General features: G+C 34.7%; 1 protein-coding gene across 1 annotated transcript; it reads right to left on the reverse strand.

Moving 5' to 3' along the window:
- Nucleotides 1-11,012: 11,012 nt before the first annotated feature.
- On the reverse strand, nt 11,013-13,646 carry LOC123670358. Its single transcript, XM_045603858.1, has 3 exons — nt 13,570-13,646; nt 12,613-12,789; nt 11,013-11,199 (listed from the first exon to the last, which is right to left on the reverse strand). Exons 1-3 carry the CDS (start codon nt 13,612-13,614, stop codon nt 11,089-11,091), a joined length of 333 nt encoding a protein of 110 aa, XP_045459814.1. The 5' UTR covers nt 13,615-13,646; the 3' UTR covers nt 11,013-11,088.
- Between the last annotated feature and the right edge of the window lie 4,545 nt (nt 13,647-18,191).

Genomic DNA, 18,191 nt, shown 5'->3' on the forward strand with positions numbered 1-18,191 from the left:
AATCGCTGTCAGGTGTACATGATAACTACCGGGACTGACAGCTTAACGTGCTCTCAGGGACACGGTGGGAAGACCCACAAAGATTAACAACCAGACCGAAAACAAATATTTGTATAAACAAAAGTATTCACCCCGAGTGGGAAATGAACCCGCGACCGATAAACACCGAGTTAAGGTGCCGTCAACAGCGCACACCTACCATTGAACCAGAGCGGTCGTCAACTGAACATACGTATTTAGAATAAAATATTACCATATTTTTAAGATACCCAAAAAAAATCTCTTTAAACTGAGCATTCCACATCAGATAAGCAAAGAACGAAAGCGAATCCGCTTTTGAATTGACAAAAACGTTCGCCCAACATTGGCAGCCGCTCAAAGGAACCTACGCGACGTAACTTCAAAGACGACCAATTAAATTTTGTTTCTCTCGCTAAATTAGATGGCGCACCCTTTACCGGATTGTCGGGAGCCCGCTGCCTCTTAATTTTCAACTGGAACGCAAAATGCTCATTCGATAAAAGAGCCATCGTTTTCATTATCTCGCGTTTGAGCACACGCTCGTAATTTGTGTAATTAGACATCTGTAATTTTGATGTAGAATAATTTTAACCACTTCAAAAAAAGAGGAGGTTACTCAATTCGACCGTATATATATATATATATATATATATATATATATATATATATATATATATATTATGTATGTTCGGGGATAACTCCGTCGTTTACGAACCGATTTCGATAATCCTTTTTTTTGGAAAGGAGATATCATTACTTTGGAACCATGATAAGGAAACCAGGATCTGATGATGGGATTCCAGAGAAATCGAGAGAAACTCTCGAAAATCCGCATAACTTTTTACTGGGTGTATCGATTTTAATGATTTTTAATTTAATCGAAAGCCGATGTTTATCATGTGGTCACATTTAAATTTCATCGAGATCTGATTACAACTTTTGGAGTACCTAATCTTTGATAATGCGTATTTACTTGACTATTTTTTCGTCTACCTACGTTGTATTACTTGTCGATATAATTGAAGTCGTTTTTTCTTCATTTGCCTGCAAACACAATTATGTGACCATTGGATTTACACCACAAGGTGTCAGGTTTATAATTCGCAAAATAACTATTGAAATCAAAAGCGTTTGCTTAGAAATTGATCTTTTTTCGGGAAATAAGAAAAATTATTGTTAGCAATCATTTGTATCTTAGATAGTTTTTGGAGTTGACTCCTATGAGGACTCCTTAAGAAGCAATATAAGGTGATATGAAAAAAAAAATGAGTCGTGAAATTGTGTGTGTATACATTGACACTAAGTTAGTTTGGAAGTGACGTTTTACGGGACTTTTGGTTCGACCGATAAATATGAAACTTGTCGGGGCTGATACACACACTTTTTTAGACTTATTCATCAACAACATTGTGTTAAAAAAGTTTCAGTCTTATTCTAAGCAATGGTAACTAAAATAATAGTGTTTGCTCGTAAACGAAAAAAAAACCGACTTCAATTACATTGAAAAGTACATCGTTGGTAGATGAAAACATAGTCAAGTACGCATACATACGCATACGCATTATACGAGATAGCTAAAAAAATAATAATAAAAAAATACAACCCATTCGATAACTGTCCTCCTTTTTTGGGAGTCGGTTAACAAATAAATATATTCTTGTCAGTAATCCACTACGACGGTGACTATGGGCAAAACTCATGAGTTCACGTTATTTTTGGCGTAAACTTGTGGAGGCCTATGTCCAGCAGTGGACTGTATAGGCTGTAATGATGATGATGATGATGATGATGATGATGATGATGATGAATCCACTACGAAACTAATAAATATATGTCTACATACTACTAACCCATCCCTTAAACATTTAACTCATATTCATCTTTTAATAATCTAAATATATCTTGAATGAGACTACATAAATTTTTACTTAAGGCGAAAATGTGAAGGATTTTTAAGGTAGCTTTTTACATCTTAAAAAATTTAATAATTAATCAGAAAATTAATTAACTGCGCTACAGTCTGTCTCTCACTACGGTGCATTAAATATTCTGCCTTGATGTGTTTTAATTTTCCAGCAGATTATGAATATTAATCGCTCAAGAACAAGATACACGTAATTTAAAATGTCAATTGAACTTGTGATTTTCCCAGCGCTTATTAATTTTCTTATAATTTAATTATGTTACGTTGACTGTGCTACGATACAATATTTATGTCAAAGTATAGTCTATAGTGAGTTTGTGTTAGTTAAAACGAGCGTATTTTAGTAAGAAGGAATCTTGAAATTTTATTTAGACGAATATTTTTGGCAAATACTTGCATTACCAGAAGTAGGACACAGCAAGAAATTTCTTTCATGGAGGAACGGTCAATTTTTGATATGGTATTCAAAAATGTTTAGAATTTCTAATGTGTGGGTAATACAAAAATAAAATCATACATATTAAAAATAGCATGGTGTCGTCTCCCGTCAAAGATTTTCATTGTAATATGAAACTTTGAATAGTTACAGGTTTCTGTAAAAAACTCACTATAGACGGCGCCACAGTTCGCTTAAACCGAAAATAAAATCATCATATCAAAAATTTCGATCTAGCGGTTACATCGTTCCATAGCTTAATTGGCTAGAGCACCGACACGGTCAGTCGGAGATGCAGGTTCGATTCCCGCTGGAACGGTCAATTTTTGATATGATATTCAAAAATGTTAAGAAATTTCTTGAGCGGCCTGGCTCGGGAAGTTTGACTTTACAGAAGATGATCCCGTGTTGAGTAAAGTTGTTCATCAGCAACGCACTTGATGATGGTTATGCTTGATAATGATGCTTGTAATCAAGCGGTCAATTTAATGAGAACGAAAGTCAGTTATTCGACCGTTCCTTCGAAACACCGAATGATTGTTTTATTGTGTAGTCATAAAATTGCTTTCCGAATAAAAAGAAAACAATTTTAAGTGTTTTTTTTCTCAAAGGGTGGCAATGGAATTCTATAAGTAAAACTTTACCCTTTCGCTCAGCTCTCTTTGAAATACAACTGTATCTTAGGATAATTGGAATTTTCGTACAAAAAGAAACAGATCAACATTCAAGAAACGTGTATTTTTGGTATTATCAGCTCGATTTTAACGACATCAAATGTCTTTTTATTTACTATACGCATACCAATTAGGTACACAAAAGAAATTTATACATTTAAACAATGTATTACACAAAAAATTAAAGGTTTCATAAACATTGTTTCATTGTAATTAGAAATGGTAAATGGTAAATAAATCTTGTGAAATGTTCAATATAGAATGTAGGTACTGAACACTTCATTTGTAAGTTCAACTTGAACTTGGCCAAGTCTATAACATAAAAAGTCTGAAATTATGAGGCAGGGCACAGCAGGAAATTTCCTGATCAAAAAATGAAGGAACCCAACTGGGGTAGTACCACGACCTTACAGAATATCACAGCAAAATAATACTGCTTCCAAGCGGTGTTGTGTTTCTTAGGTGAGTAAGGTGACCATAGTTCCCGGGAGAATTGAAGGGTCAGCAACGATTTTACTGTTTTCGCAGGCGTCTATACGCTTCAGCCTGTAATATCCCACTACTGGGCATAGCCCTCTTTCCCCATGTAGGAGAAGGATCAGAACTTAATCCACCACGCTGCTCCAATGCGGGTTGGCGGATATATTCCCTACTATGAGTAACGATCGCTATCAGGTGTACATGATAACAACCGGGACCGACAGCTTAACGTGCTCTCCGAGGCACGGTGAGGAGACCCACAAGGACTGTACATTCACCCAGACCACGGCAAACACCTGTATGGCCAATACAAATGTTTGTCATCTGCGAGGATCGAACCCGCAACCGCCAGCGCAACAGGTACAATCCATGACTGTAACCGTTGCGCCAACGCGGCGTTTATACGCTACGGTAATCGCTTACCATCAGGTGAGTCGTACGCTTGTTTGCCGACCTAATTGTATAAAGAAGAAAAAAAAAAACAAAAACAAATTGTAAGACTCACTTCAGAGAAACAGTTGTTTAAACAAAATTTCATTCAGATCACGCGTAACTAAGACACCAATAAAACAACTCAATGCCGAAAGCAACAGCTAGTTACTAGTACGATGGGTTTACGTGCACTTTACTTTCTTTAAAATTTTCACCACGTACGCGTTTCTCGGTAACTTAGAGTTGCTTCGCGTCGAAAATTTTCTTCCAAGATCGATGTTCTCGGCAGAGCGCTGCAGACATTAATTCGTGAGTTAACAAACTGGTCGTTAAGACCGTGAGTTATGTCGGGACAGGTAGCCGTGTTAACGAGTTCGGAGCTGCGACTGATAAATATCCGCTGATACCGCGTTATGTCCCTTTGTCCCGGATTGATAAAAGGGAGGGACTGTTAATGGGGTACTTATGTATTTTTATGGTGGGATAATTAACGTTTTATATTGTTTGACACTCATGGTTTTATTCAATGTACTTTAGATACTGACATGTGTGGTGTTAATATTATTTTTACAATTTTATAATTACACAGAATAAAACTTTTTTGTATTGGTACCACGAAGGTTTTAATGAAATTCGTATTAATGCTGGCAGCTTTGTGTGTTTATTAAAAAAATATCACAAATATGTTCTAAAAATGTTTCCTCTTTATTTATTAACTTCGGCTTCAATATCACATGTAATACGGGCATCGCTCTCATTAGCATTATGCCCTTTCAGCGAGGGTCAATCTATTCGTCGAACTAAAGAATTTGCTAAATGTTATTCAAATGATGTCAGGATGATTGAGCTGTTATAGCCTTACAATAATTATAATTCCTGTTAATTTTAGGACCTCCTACAGATAATTTCATTCCTGGTGTTTTTGCGTAAAAAATCTCGATGCTTTTTCAATTCTAAAATCAACATTGAAATTAATAATAACAGATAAATTTTTGGCGCAGTTAAATACGGCGCGTAGATTTTCAGTGGATTACATATCAACAGCATAGCACACAATACATTTCTTGGCAAAAAGGCTCACTATACTAACTTTTATAACTAACATTATAAAAATATCTTTAACACTAATATTATAATTTCTTAAATTTTATTTATACAAAATATTATACATATTTACAATTCACAACTTACGAACTAAATATTTACAGATAGTTTTGGTATAAATCATGTCCGCGTAGAATTGTGCCAAGAATGCTGGCAGCATTTCCCCGTTGAATCGCTATGCCGATTCTCTGGGCAAAAAATGCACCAGCCCTCTTGTCACCAGTGGAGGCAATAAGGCGAGGTGTTATCTCATTTAAAAATTTTTTAGCACTGCTACTCCAAGGTGCAAGTGTTTCGACTGCAAACGGCACAAAGATGTAATTTGGAATTAGTGACGAATATTTGTGCCGTTTAGCCGTTTCAGCTTTTTCCGCTGCGGCTCCCGCTTTTAAGGCTGTTTCCCTGACATAAGACGGAGCAAGTGTGTCAACGCAGGTTGCGTCCCACAAAAGCGCCCGTCCCCTTTCCCAGGGAACCAACGTCAATCCATCAGGTCTCTTGCCATCATTGCGATTAATTCCAGTTGGCTCGATAAGAGCAGGAACGTCGATGGTGGCAAGAGCTCTTTTTATGGTATCGTTTAGGGAACCGTGGCGGGAAAATTTTATTAAACTCGTTTTTAATTTTAATTAAGTCTTCAACGACATCGTCCACTTTACCTCCTATGGTTCCATCATCTAGGTACCATATGTTTAATTTTGATTTTAAATTTGAGATACATTTGTGGATACCTAGACTAAAAAGAGCCGGACCTAGTGGGTCTCCTTGCTGAACGCCGACATTAGAAAAAATTGTATTTTCGCCAAAAAGTAGTTTAGATGGTGAACTGTAACATTGCCAAACATAAGGATAAATTTCAGGAAGATGTAATGAAACTTCGTTAAGCAAGGTTGCTCTGTCTAAAGAATTAAAAGCATTCTTTACATCAACTTTCAGCAGAACTTCAGCCTAATTACTTTTTAAAAAAGTACGAGCCGCGTGAACTGCTGCTTCACAGCCTCCTTTGCTTCCAAAGCCCAATTGTATTGGTTGAAATTTGGTTTTAAGGCTGGAGACTATGTGTCTACATGCCAATTTAGACGCCAGACGGCGAAATGTGGTCCCAATAGGAATCGGACGGATACTACCGTCTTTTTTGTTAAAGGCACATAGTCTTGCACCGTAAATATGAGACAAAAAAGATGAAGATACCTTGCCAGATAACATGAAATTACAAAGATTGGTTATGTCATTCAAGAGAGCCCTGCCAGCGTCACCGGCTGAGACACTCACAAGATCTTTAAGATGTTGTGGTGTGATGCCGTTTATGCCGCTAGCAGAGCCACTTGTGAACGACTTAATTGCAGCATAGGTGTATTCATCTTTAACCTGTAAAACATTATTGAAAATAGGTGGACTTGGGAGCGAGGACGCCGGATTCGGTCAGGGATGCTTTTCGCGTAAGGCTTCTAGCGTTTTATTATCAAAAGGTGCGAGGGTATCACTAGAGAAAAGAATGCGAGCTGCATTCTTAAGATCTCCATCCATTGCTTTATTTTCAATAATTTTACTAGAATCAGAATATAAAGGTCGTGGGTTTTTAGGAATGGTAATTGGAATGTCTAACAAGCTATTCTGTTTTAATTTAGTTGGTAAAGAACCACTTTTGGTTTTATCAACATGTAAAAATTTGTAGGAAAACAAAAAAAGATTTTGCCAGGCCGAATCAGTGTCCGAAATACATTTTTTAATCACAGATGATAGTGATCTAGCTAGAGACATCCTCGCTCCTCTAGGAACTCGTTTAACAAGCGGGATATTTTGGTGACATTTTAAAATAAATTTTTCAAATGGGACCGAATCACAATCACTGGTTACGATTGATGAAGTATCAGTTAAAATAGGTAATGAATGCACTAATGGATCGCTGTGGCAACGGGTGGTGTGAATTTTTAAGCCTTTGCGGCCCCTAAACAACTTTCCGTTAGTGCATTCTGGACAAGTGAAAAGTTCAATTTCTTAAATTCAAAATGTAAAATGAAATTATGGGTTGTCTGGTAGAAATGGCTAATTAGCCATAAGTCCGCCCACTGTACTTTACTGTCTGTAAATATCTTTATGCTTTGTTTGTAATATATTTGTGGTGTACAATAAAGTATAAAATAAATAAATAAATGGTAAAATAGAAAATAGAAACTGTCCCATCGTACGAACGACTGTTGATTTTTAATTATGTGACCTGCTAAGCCATATCGTATAAAATATTCATCGAAAATGGATTAAGCCACTCGAAATTAATTTGATTATTCGTCGACGAATCGAGTAATTACTTATTCATGGGCTGATATCGGGCCGTAATTAATAGCAATACAAAACTTCACATGATAAAAAAGTTTTAATCGATGTATCCACTGCGCAGGCTGTACGTACACTGATATAAAAACTTTTTTTTATATAAGTGGGTCGTCAAACAAGCGTACGGCTCACCTGATGGTTAGCGAATAGCTTATAGACACCTGCAATACGCGAAGCATCGCAAGCGCGTTGCCGACCGTACCCCTTATTTAATATAATAATAATAATACAAGTGATAATTTAAGTAAAACCACTACTAGCGTGGAAAGTAAGTCTACAAGGCATGGTTATCGTTAACTGTGAGATATAGACGCTCGCAATAATAAGAGCAAGCGCATTTCTGATCCACCGAATACCACGCCGTCATCATAGAGTCAGTACAATAATTGAAGCAGCGACCTAGTCGAAGTCGAAAGTAAATTGAACACCGACGTTTTTGATAAAATTATCACTGTTTTAATACTATGGTTGTCCTTGTTGGTATTTTCAAAGTACATCGTAGAGCACGCGAAGCTACTGTTCGCAGTTATTCGTCTTAAACACAAAACTCTTTCTATACAAAAACAAATAAAAAATAATCATTTCATGTGTATTAACGTACAAAAATTTAAACTTTTTTCTCTTTTAATGTCCAAAAGTACATTCATTTTACCTAAAGATAAGTGATTACCATCGGTGGACATTTGCAAAAAAGATAACTCCAATTGTATTTATTTCGTCTATTGGGTGAGAACATTTCATTTCACGTACTTTGAATTAATGTCATCACCTGTAAAGGTTTTAAAAGGGTTTAATTGCCTTGTTTCGTAAAAATTCTCTGCGTTGATTATTTTTAATTTTGTATGATGAATCGCGGGTGTTGTTTTCATTAACACTTGTAAAACATTCTTTTTTAATCTTTATTTTTTTCCATCGAATAAATATTAAGATATGATTGATTCAATCATTCAATATAGTACAATAAGCAGCCTTATCTTGAAAGAGATGAAGACGGCGTTAACAGGATGATGAGTGGTGTAATAAAGTATAATTTATAGATGTAACTAACTTTTAACCACGGCTTCGCTCGAATTGTTTTTTTTTTAAATATCCTATATTCTATCTTATAATACCTCCAAAAATATGTCTTTCATGATGATCGATAAAGTAATTATTGCATGAAAGCGTAACAAACAAACTTACATTCACATTTATAATAATATATATTCATTTTTAGCTGACTTCCAAAAATGAAGAAGGTTCTTAATTCGATTGTATTTTTTTATGTAATTTACCTCAGAACTTTTTACTGGGTGGACTAATTTCGATGTTTTTTTATCGAATAGTGTTGCGTATTATGTAGTCCCATTTAAATTTAATTAAGACCTGACAAGTAGTTTTAGAGTTATATCTAATAATGCGTATAAACGCGTCAACTGTACCAAAGATAAATAATACTAGCACAAATTTTAGTCAGACCATATATCTATATTTATATGATAGGTTTAAGCGAATGTCCAAAAATTAAAACCTGACCCATTTCAACTACTTACATTGTTTAATTTTCAGTTTTCAGTTCAAGTGTAAATTTGAAAGTGTCCTTTGAAAGTTATTGAATATTATCTTACAGTCAGTGGTATAGACGCTACCAACTTAAAATTTCACTTCAGCCTATCGCAGTCCACTGCTGGACGTAGGCCTCCAGAAGTTAGCGCCAAAAATGGCGTGAACTGATGTGCGTTGCCCATGATTTGAAACTATATAGAACTGTGAATACCTCTGAGGATGTGCGTTCGTTGCCGAGTGATCTGAGCAATTTGGTGGAGTGGTGTGATGCGAACGGAATGAGCTTGACTTCGAATAAATGCTTGAATCTTAATAAATGTCATGTGGTGCGATTCAGTAGGAAAGGAAATGCACTAACCAGAACCTATCACATTAATCATGTTCTGCTCAATGAATTCGACCACACTCGTGATTTGGGAGTGATCTTGGATAGTAAATTAGGTTTTAACCTGCACATAGACGATATTGTAAATGGCTTTTCGGATGTTGGCCTTGGTTCTGCGCAACTGTAAGGAGTTTAAGAATCCCAGAACTAAAGCTAAATTATACTCCTGCCTCTATTCTGGAATATTGCAGTGTTGTGTGGAATCCACATTACAGCATCTATATTAATCGCTTAGAGAGCGTTCAGAAGCGATTTTTATGGCACTTGTCCTATTGTTGTAACATGGCTGGAAATCTGCCTGATTGCAACAATTGCCTAGCTCACTTTAACATTAAATCGCTTCGACATCGTAGAGAGCTGCATGACATCAAATTTTTGTATAAACTCGTCAATGGAATTTTAGATACTCCTAACATATTGTCTAGTTTAAATTTTGTCATCCCCAAATTACCGCAACGACATATAAAACCTCCTTTTAAAATTAAAGGTGCAAAGTCAAATTAAGGCCAGTTTTCCCCGCTTAACCGAACTCTAAGGAGTTATAACAAGATCCACAATTTAGAAGTCTCTAATAGTAATGTTATAGGCATTTTCTCGAACTACCCTAAACAGTTTAATAAGTTAGTGACTGGGTTTATTGGTGTCTAAGGTTTAAGAAATTGAAACTTTTTCTCTTTTTTTGTATTATTCCTAATATTATATTATATTATTATTTTTATTGTGATTCTCATTATGAAATTAAATTAAATTTTATTTTCATAACGTTAACTTATCATGTATTGTACTGTATCAGTTTTGGCTCTTATTGTATTAATTTTGTATCGATGAATTGGTTAATTAAATTTGGTTATTCTATTTTATTCATAATTTTTGTTGTAATTTCTTCATTGTCATTGTATCAAATCAAATTATATTGTATTCATTTTAATCTTAATTTTTTTATGGCATTGATTTTAATGTTGAATTTATTCATAATTTTATAATTGATTGTTTTATTATTAATCTTTAGTATTAATTTTAATGTTGTAGTATTAATTTAAATTCTAGCGTATGATTATTAATTTTGTTAATTAATTTAAATTGGATTATTTTATTCTAAAATTTATTGTAATAATTTAATATTCATTGATTTAATTCTATACGTTTTTGTAATGAAAAACTCTCATGTAAGCTGTATGTGCCTATAATTAAGATAACACTCAATTGTTTGTACCATGTGCTGATGATTATAGTGAATTTATTAGTGTCTACCTTGTTGGCGCATTATAATAAATAAATAAATAAAATAAAATAGTCACCACGCTGGGTTTGATCACGGAGTTGGTGACCGCAGGGCTGGCTTTATCGCACCGAAGACGCTGCTACCCGTCTTCGGCCTGTGTATTTCAAAGCCAGCAGTGGAATGGTTATCCCGCTACCGGTCAGTTTTATAAACTCCAAGGTGGTAGTGGAACTGTGTTATCCCTTAGGTCGCTTCTTACGACACCCGCGGGAAGAGAGCGAATGGCTATATTTTTTATTGCCGTAGCCACACAGCCTAAAACAATTTGCATATAATAATAGTGATATTTTTCTTTTGTTATAAATCCAAAAGTTTGGATAAATGTAAAAACATTACAACATACTCAAACTCACCATAGCTTCGAGATGCTTATAACCATGAATAAAACACAGGAATGGATAAGAACTTTTACTGCTCCGTTATAAATTCTCGACTAGAAGTAACGTACTTATTGTAATATCCTAAGCGTAATTACTCCTTGAGAACTGGGATCTTTTTTTCAGGAGGCTTGATGTAGTCAGTTACCGGGATGATGTAGTATGGCATTGGCTGAGGTGCAGGAGTAACGGAAGGATGTTCACCCTGAAACAACATGAAATTAGCGTAACTTCAACAGATTGTAAATGTCTCCTGGCCAATGTCTCTTCTGACCCTTAACGTATAAGTCTTAATGCAGTTTTGCCTAAAACCGTTGATAGTATTTGTTAACAAAACACTACTCAATTTTAATCTTTGTAAAGAACCCGACAGTTTTTACAACTGACAGAAGATTTGAAAAGTTTAAACAATTAGAAGTCAACAAAAAATTCAATTTGCTTACAAGTTGAACAATACCGCAAATACAGTCAATTTAGACAACCATTGTCAATTTTTTTAACACAGCTTTTAAGCTAAAAAACCGGAATTATAAGAATTCAAAGTTATTGCCAGATGATCGATGACGATATTGTTTTTTTAATATGTCATTTTAGATTGCACAATTTTTATTTTAATGAAGTTGTAGTGTTCATCTTTCATCTTCAAATCAGTATCATTTTGATTTGTTCATCACGTTACGTTTTTTTGTAGTGATCGAGTAAAAAAAGCCAGGGAATGCATTAGATCTTTATTATTTGTACATTTTTTAGGAGTGTCATCGTCTTGAAGTAAATGTCAAGGTTAGACTTTAATTTATGTACATATTTTGGTGACTTGCTCATCTGCTTCGTAAATGCAGTTTGATTAAACTTCGGCACTGAACTATTTTTTAAAAAATAATTCTCGAAGAATTAAAAAAAACGTTTATCACAACATATTATTTATTCTTTATACTATTAAATCGTTAAAGATTTTCAAGTAAGAAAAAATTAATAAATAAAAAGGAAATAATATAAGAAAACAGGTAATTTTACTTTGTTAAAGTTAAATTCAATAATTGTGTTTGCTTATAAACGAAAAAAAACCGACTTCAATTACATCGACAAGTAATACAACGAAAGAAGACGAAAGAAAAAAATTAAAAAAACGCACTAGTCGTCACTACGATTTTCGAGGGTTTCCCTCGATTTCTCTAGGATTTTATCATCAGATCCTGATTTCCTTCCTATATATATATATATATATATATATATATATACGGTTGAATTGAGTAGCCTCCGAAAAAGGGAATACGCCAAAACGTTATAATAATATTCTTTTAGGCTATTATGTTTGCTGTGAGCAACTGGTAAGTTGTAATCTGACTTACACAGCAGAAAATAACCAGCTCAATGTGGAGACGCCAAGAAAGTAGCTCGACCTTGCAGAAGATCACAGCTAAATAATACTGCTTTGAGGTGGTGTTGTGTTCTGGTAGTGAGTAAGGTGAAGGGTCCTAGGAAGGGTCTGGGGTAAGGTTAGCAACGCCCAGGCGATACTTTTGGTTTTGCAGTCGTTCACAGGCTGCAGTGACCGCTTACCATTAGAGTCGTACGCTTATTTGTCGCTCTAGTTGTATAAAAAAAGTCTACTACATACCGCTCCTACGTTTTTGACATAACCGGAGTCTTGTCCTTTCATATCATCCCTGGTCTCAATTGCGTAGTTTTGTGGTTGGACTTCGACGTCTTGTTTGAGAATTGCGGCGTCTTTCTCTACAGGGACGGCGTTGACGGCGACGGCGGTCACGACGATGAAAAGAGCTACGAAGGATTTCTGTAAAAAACTTTAAAATGATTTTGAAATCACTATTTAAATAGCAAAATATAATAACGACTAGCAGTAGTTAAGGTTATACAAAGGACCCGTCTAAATGGAAAATAATATTATTTACATCTCTCATGTTCGGTAAGTAGGTTCTTATTACCTCCAAATGGGGCTTGTAGGTGACTAACTAGCGCTCTACGGTAAAAATGTAGCTAGAAAAGCCCTAGGGCGGCAAGTAATTAAGAACAAAAACACTTCTTTAAAAAGTTCGCGTACAGCTAACCATCATACTATCAATAGACATCATGCATTCAGCCCAATGACCAAACAGGTCGCTTTGCAATTCAAACTTGTCTTCGTGTGACTATAATAGTCATCAATTTTAAATATCGAACGGTGACGCTCAATTTCGATCTTGGAAAAAAGAGAGATGATCCGCAACCATCAACTTCTGCTGAAGAAAGCTTCATCCCGTCAGATTTTGTCCATGACCGACAAATATCACAATCCCAAACTATTAACATACCTACCCAAAAAACACCGGTCATTAAAATTTGAAAATTGTTCTCATTTCACTATAAATTTCAACAAATAAAATGTTTTGTTCTTGTAATGTCGGTTTTTTTCTACTTACCTCACAATCGAGGCTGCGCTCGTGCGCCTAAATATCTCGGGCTGCAATTGATGCCTTACAGCCCTTGGCTACTAATCTACTATTAAGACACAAATTGAATTTTAAAACTATAAATATTCCAAAAAAAAGTGAATACATGTTCTATATCCTCTTACCATTGTGTGCGTGGAAGTTAACAGGCGGTGCATAACTGAGATCATAAAATAATCGTCTCGCGCTTTATACTCTGTGGAATCACGCGATTATAATTATATGTATATACATTTACATTATTTTAAAACTAAGCATCACGGATCTTTTAATTAATATTATTTATTAAAAATTATAATTTTTATTTAATAATAATAATATTTATTTTTTAACATAATTAAATTTAATATCATTTGTTTTTTTTACAAGGTGAACGCATTACAAGTTCCTTTTTGTCTATGTTATAACAATGACTAGTGGTCGCCTAGTGGTCCGAATTCGGCCATAATTAATTTAAATTATAATTTTGAACATTATTAAGATTTTAATAAATTTATAATGGTTATGTTTGTCATTTAGTATAAACAAACAATATTAATCTATAATCTGTTCTCAATTTGACGTTAGACTTTAACAATAAACAAAAGAGTATATAATTATGTGTCAAATACATGGGGTGTGTGTATTTTTTTTTATTAATTTATATTTTATGTATGATTTCAAAAAACTATTAGCATTGCACTCCTTCTCTATATATGCTATAAGGGGGCCAAATTTCATACTTCTTCATTCTTTTCATACTTACTAAAGTGTTCGCTTCACGTATTAATATATAGATAATCGATTGACGCGTTCTCTGATAAATTTTTTTCCTTTATGCTTCAAATGCACTTTAATTTATTTCTTTGAGAAAATAAACTTTAATATTAAAACTACAATTATAATTCAATATGTTAGGGCGTAGGGTAAATAAAACCGCAGGTTTTAATTACTATATTATTTGGTTTTATATTTATTACATATAGACGATCTTATCGCGGCTAGTGACATCAAGTGATAACCTATAATATTATTTTAAAAACACATAACAATTACTCTGTCAATAAACAACATATAAAACCTAGCTCACGGAACTTTGTACATCTTAACACCTCCCCTCGAAGTCGTGAGCGAATCGTATTTATTTATTTATCAGCCCATTATCTAAACATTCATAACCTTTCGTAAAAACATCTGCAGGCATTCTCTCTACACACAAATATTTTTAATGATAATTTCTTGTCGAAACCCTCCCCTTGCCGTTGAATGCAACCTTTAGCAACTAGCCGAACTTTCTTTTATATTTGACCTAGATATTCATCTTCTAGCGCTTTTTTCCAATTAATCGAATTACTCGTTCTTTTAGCTTTCTGGCAAGACATTGGATCTATTGTTGCTATTGATGTTAACATTTGTGCTTCAGATTCTTCATCTTCGGTATCAATTTCTGTCCGTTGTTTATCATCCTGCTGAAACTGATATTCCTTTCGGGGTCATCTTGCCATCCCTGTGCGTATGAGTCTCGGTCTTCCTCTCCTTCTTTTTGCAGGTTCTATCAGTTTTTCCCATTGCACAGTTGAATATTTATTTTTTGTTGATCTATCATTTGATTCTGTTTCCAAATGTTCATGTGCACTATCAAGCGATATTCTCGCCCTAGATCTACTACTTGTAGTATTTAAGTATGATTCCTTCTCTTTCTCCTTATCTTGGTTCTATTCATTTAAATCTATACATATCTTTTTATCATCTTCATTTTCACTATCAAGAATCTCTTCATATTGATTATCAAATGCACTTACTTTCATAAAATTTACATCTCGTATTATAATAATTCTTTTAGTTTTAAGGTCGTGAATCCTATAAGCTTTAGATTCTTTGTCATAACCCATAAAGATCCCAACTTCCGAATTAGAGTAGAATTTACCTTTTTGGTTCCCCTTATCTTTATAGTAAAGTTAAGATCCAAAAACTTTCATATAGATCACTGTTGGTTTCTTTCCTGTCCAAACAGTGTATGGTATATTACCGCTTAAAGCAGTTGTAGGACACCGATTTCGTATAAAATTAGCGATATTTACAGCTTCTGCACAAAAACTTGGAGGGCTTCCAGCTTGACGCATCATGTATCGCGCCATCTCATCTAACGTCCTATTCTTTCTTTCGGAAACACCGTTCTGTTGGGGTGTGTATGGTACAGTCAATCTCCGTCTAATTCCTTCTTCAAGAAATCATCAAACTCTATATTTATATATTCTCTTGCATTATCTGACTGTAATTTCTTTATCTTCTTTCCTGTCAAGTTTTCCACGTACGCTTTATACTCTTTAAATACTTTGAACACGTCGCTTTTGTTAGCTATGAAATAAACTTCGTACCAGCGAGATTTGTCGTCAATAAAAGTGACAAAATATTTTTTATTACCAAACGACTGGTGCCTCATAGAACCACATACATCTGTGTGTACTATCTCTAACAAATTATTTGTGCGACCTTCACTAGATTTAGGAAATGGCTTAGATGTCAGTTTTTGACTTAAACATACCTCACATTCTGATAACTTTTCATTAACATCGAATTTCAAATCATGTACTAAATTACTCTTAGCCATAGCCTTGAGATCACGTTCATTAAGGTGTCCCAAGCGATCATGCCACATGTCAATTGGCTTTTTCGACACCTCAACATTATTGAAGTAGTGTTGACCCAATCTCACATGGTACAAATTACCTACACGGTCTGCTCTAATATGAACCTTTTTGTTCTCATCAATAACTACAGCGTTATTCTTTAAAAATTGAACTTAAAAACCATGATCAGTCATTTTTGATACTGATAAAAGGCTTGTTCGTAAATCTGGGATGTAGTACACCTTTTGGTTGCCTATCTGGCGTTTTTCACTGCCTGTATCAACCGGGATTCTGACTTTTCCTACTCCGGTTATTTGTGTACTTCCATTATTTGCCAACTTCAATTCATTTTTCAGTTGCGTAAACCCTCGTATCATACGCTTATCATTACACATATGTGCAGTGCATCCACTGTCGATACACCAAATAGAATTACTGAGTTCACCGGTACGAGCCTCTTCGGTCGTGCCAAACATTGTCGTATATTCTTGCCGCTCAGAACTGCATTCTGCTTGTTTTGCACTTTGCTTCGCCTTAGCTTTTGCATTTTAGTTTTACATTCTCTCGCAATGTGTCCTCGACGACCACAATGATAACATTCAACTTGCCTTTACTTATTGAATGAAATGTTATTGTGTCTAGTTTTATTTTTATGTACTTCGTGAGTTCGTTTGACGAACATAGCTCCCTGATCAGTTACTGTAACTTTCCTACCTTCATAATCTTCGACAATTTTTACCTTCAATATCTCTGTATACGGTAGATCATCACGCGATCCCATTGCAGTGCGAAACATAGCGAATGAATCTGGTAGACTGTACAATACTAAAATCGCTAATAATTCGTCAAAAACTACTAAACTGATTTCTTTGAGTTTTTTAACTGCATCAAAAAAATCTGCAAGGTGCTTACGAAGATCGTCTTCTTCCTTCATGCGCGTCAGTACAAGTTTCTTCAACAATGACGCTTTACGCGCTGGTCCGCTAGATTCATACATTGATTTCAATTTATCCCATACCTGTTTCGAAGTATCCAAACTATCTAATGCTGCGAGCTCACTAGGACTAATAGCCAGTAATATATCTGATTCTGCCTTTCCGTCCATCCTCACCCAATCTGCATACTTAGGATCGGTACGAACCGGTTTAGGTATAGTACCAAATACGTATTCCCATAAATCATTTTACTTCAAAATGGCTCTCATGTGAATCTTCCACGTATCATAGTTATCTGCAGTTAACGGGTCAATTTTAATAGAAGCAGCCATGATAATGTTTTTTCAACAATACCTTAAATCTTTAAAATTAAATACGACGTAAAAATGTCAAATAACTCAGACGTAGATTCATCCGTTGTCGTATTTCGCTTGTATACTTTACCACAGTTTTTCGCTGTATTTACTGTTACGAAATCAATTGTATATTGTTCACTGGGCCCATAACCTGTTATGGGCCCAGTGAACCAAATAAAACCAAATAAAACCGCAGGTTTTAATTACTATATTATTTGGTTTTATATTTATCACATATAGACGATCTTATCGCGGCTAGTGACATCAAGTGATAACCTATAATATTATTTTAAAAACACATAACAATTACCCTGTCAATAAACAACATATAAAACCTAGCTCACGGAACTTCGTACATCTTAATACAATACAATTTATTTTGTAATAACTTTTTATTTTTTGGGTGGACTATTTACTCATTTTTAATTTCAATGTTTATATTAATCCATGCGGCAGAGAGAAATTTATTTCAATAAAATAAGTTTAATAAGTTTTATTGTATACATTTTCTCAATCGTTGTCCTTAAAACAAGAGAAAAGGCTCAAAAGATAGCAATTTTCGCGTTGACATCACTTCCTTGATAAAGTACATTGTACTAGGTTACCTATTCCACTTCTCATGCGGCGGGCTTTTAATATTTTGGAAGGACTTATTTTGAAGGCGTCGTTAGTCATTACCATCGGTAGACATTTGCAAAAAAAGAGAACTTCTCAAGTTAGCGACAAAAATACTTTATAATATTTTTAACTGAGGTAGGGCACAGCAGGAATTTCCTGCTCAAAATATGGAGCAGCCCGACTGGGGTAGTACCTCTACCTTACAGAAGATCACAGCAAAATAATACTG

This window comes from Melitaea cinxia, chromosome 4 (genome assembly GCF_905220565.1).
Source record: "Melitaea cinxia chromosome 4, ilMelCinx1.1, whole genome shotgun sequence".
NCBI classification, from domain to species: domain Eukaryota; kingdom Metazoa; phylum Arthropoda; class Insecta; order Lepidoptera; family Nymphalidae; genus Melitaea; species Melitaea cinxia.